The sequence below is a fragment of the Dipodomys ordii genome, unplaced genomic scaffold (assembly GCF_000151885.1).
Source record: "Dipodomys ordii isolate 6190 unplaced genomic scaffold, Dord_2.0 Scaffold3734, whole genome shotgun sequence".
Classification (NCBI taxonomy): Eukaryota; Metazoa; Chordata; class Mammalia; order Rodentia; family Heteromyidae; genus Dipodomys; species Dipodomys ordii.
In genome coordinates, this window is record NW_012270949.1 from 5,124 (window position 1) to 8,195 (window position 3,072).

Below are 3,072 nucleotides of genomic sequence, written 5' to 3' on the forward strand. Positions count from 1 at the left end.
ATGCAAGGCAAGCGCTCTACCACTGAGCCACCTTCCCAGCCCATTGGTCTTAATTTTTTAAAAGGACTCTAGTTGGTTTGTAATGGTGAGTTTATCTCCCTTCGAAAGCAGAATTGTTTTATTTTTTTTTAACTAGAAATTATTCAATTCTGACTCAAAAACAAAGAAGGGGCTTCTGCTTTATGTTAGCTCATTGTCTTATCTAGTGATAACACACTGTAGTGAATCTAGCCTGGCTGATTTCTAAACCTAGTAGGGAAAGTTAACTATTCTAACTAGTCACAAAGAAAAACTTTTTGTTCAATGCTGTGGTACTCAGTGTTTGTCTAGACATTTGAACTATGTCTCCAGCTCTTGTTTTGTTTTTTGTCTCTCTTTTTTTTTTTTTTTTTGCCGGTCGTGGTGCCTGAACTCTGGGCCTGGGCGCTGCCCCTCAGCTCTTCAGCTCAAGGCTAGTGCTCTACCACTTGAGCCACAGCGCCACTTCCGGCTTTTTCTGCTCATGTGGTGCTGAGGAATCAAACCCAGGGCCTCATGCATGCAAGGCAAGCATTCTACCACTAAGCCACCTTCCCAGCCTGTTTTGTTTTTTGAGATAGAGTCTCACTAACTTTGCCACGGCTGGGCCTCCTCCGTTTCTCACTCGTCCTGCCTTCATCTTCCCGAGAGACTGGGATGACGAGCCTGACCCACCACACCCAGCTTCTCAAAATCCTTTGACTGTTTCCTCTGGACAACTTGTTCCCCCAGAAGAGAAATTCAAGCAACTAGGGAAAAGATATCTTACATCATAGAAAGACTTAAATTCCAGAATTTAAGTCATAACGGGGAAAATCATGCTGTGACTCAGAGGGGTGGGTTATGGTGAGTCGCCGAAGTCTGTGGGACACTCAGCAGACACGTATGTGACTCATGAATGAGAGAGAGCTCTGGATCAGGAGAGGAAGGACCTTACGCAAGCCTGTGCAGGGCTGGGAGAAGCACATGTGGTATTTCTGAGTAGCAGATAAAGCCTAACTGGACCTCCTTCAAGCAAGGCAGTGCATGGAGATGCATCGGCCAGCTATTGGATGGTGCCTGCTCTCTACCTGGGGTGGGCACCATGGTGACAGCAATCTCCTGCCACACTCACTCATCCTCCCTAACCGGACCCCTCTGCTCCACAGGAGCCTGCCCTGACAAAGTGGGAAGCAACTGCTTATTCCTATTTGTGCAAGTCCTGGTAGGACTGAGAATATTGCAGGACACCAATGCTCTGCTCCGGCTGAGACTTGTGTGGTCTTAAAGACTCCATGATTGACAAATGAGAACAGGCCGGGCTCACTGAAGCGCCATGCTCTTATTTCCGACTTCTCACATCACTGAGCATCTCCAGGGTGTGGCTGGAACAGCAGGTGGTCACCCAAGGCCCCTTCATTTCTTCAGGCATTTGGGGATGTGGAGGGTAGATTTTTCCCCACATTGGGAAGGGGGGGGGGCGGAGGGGACACACGAGCACAGCTCCGAAGGCTGAGTATTTCCTCCATCACCATAGCCACCCCCACCCCATGCCCAGACCCTCGGAAAGCTAGAACGGACACCTTGGCTGAGCTGGCAATAATAACAGCCAACAGTGACATCACAGGGTAACTTCAAGATGCTGATTACCTGGAAGCCAATGGTCTGCAGCTCGCTGTGGAGCCCATCCAGCACACGCCGCCCATCAAAGATGAAGGCTGGCTTCAGCATTCTCTTATGAATTCGTTCATAATCCAGTTCCTGTAAAGACACCAAAGGAGCAATGAAACATACGCATGAAGACAACCCGATACTAGAATGCCTCTAGAAGATAATTCTGTCATCTCTGTCACCTCACCTTAAACATGTCCCACTCAGTGCAAATGACAACAGCATGGGCGCCATCACACGCTTCATATGGATCCTTGGAAATGGTCACAAGTTGGGCCACTGGAACAACAGCAACAAGAAAGTTCACTTGAATTAGGTATTCAGCATCAGGGTTGTAAAGTTCTGAGTGCCTGACAGGTGGAGCCGTGCGTTTGAAGTCAGTCAATGGGGAGAGGGAAACAGGGAGCTACATCCCAGCCCCCACCAAAGTGGCTGGACTTGCCAGGCTGCTGGTGGCTCACGCCTGTAATCCTAGCTAATCAGGAGGCTGAGATCTGAGGATTGCAGGTGGAAGCCAGCCCAGGCGGGAAAGTCTGTGAGAGAGACTCTGGACTGCTGGAAGTGGAGGTGTGGCTCAAGTGCTAGAACACTACAGGCTTGAGCAAAAAAAAAGGCTTAGGAACAGTGCTCAGGCACTGCCCCCACCGCTGACGGCTTCAAGTTGAGGACAGCATGTCTCTGAGTTGAATTTGAGAGAAATGAAGTTGAGCAGAGGACAGTGCAGTGATAGAAATGCTGAAGATGGAACAGCCAGACCTTTCTAGAGAACTGTGGCAGTCTGTGCACAAAATGACTCTCAAGGTTACCCCCAGCCTCACCTTGGTCGTCCTGGGAGACGCCGGGATGGGAGAGATCCACTACGATCTGCTCGCGGGGCACTTTGGGGTCATAGATGTGGAGATGGGCGCCCTCGTCCATCAGGTACTTGCTGATGTAGATGCTGGAGGACTCTCTGCAGGAACACACCAGTACCGCTTGAAACGGATGCCTGTTCTACTTCACCCCTCCCTCCATGCCTCCCTCCCTCCTTCTCTCCCCCCTTCCTTTTCTTTTAATTGGGGCCAGGAGATAGAGCCATTGAGACAGGCTCTTACTACAAAGCCCAGGCTGGTCTTGAACTCTCCCTCCTGCTGCCTGCCAAGTGGTATGATTAATTACAGACATCACTGCCATGCTTGGCTAGCTTTGGCATTATATCCTAATTCTATAAGATGCAGATAAGATTTTATTTCTTAAGTTACCTAGTGAGAGGAATATTTTTTTATTATATAAACAAAATATATCCAATACAACATAATGAACATATTAATGACAAGTATATAATTGGTGTTAACATTATGTACTAATACTACACTAATGTATCTTATTATATAAAATGTTCTAGGCCTGTAGGTGGGTACCGGT

General features: G+C 48.2%; 1 protein-coding gene across 1 annotated transcript; it reads right to left on the reverse strand.

The window, feature by feature from the left end:
• Positions 1-1,647: 1,647 nt before the first annotated feature.
• On the reverse strand, positions 1,648-2,620 carry LOC106002151 (UDP-glucose 6-dehydrogenase-like; the record flags this gene model as incomplete). The annotated part of the gene is made up of 3 exons (XM_013037070.1): positions 1,648-1,758; positions 1,856-1,947; positions 2,487-2,620. Coding segments are annotated over 3 exons (337 nt in total), but the record flags the coding sequence as incomplete, so codon positions are not given.
• Between the last annotated feature and the right edge of the window lie 452 nt (positions 2,621-3,072).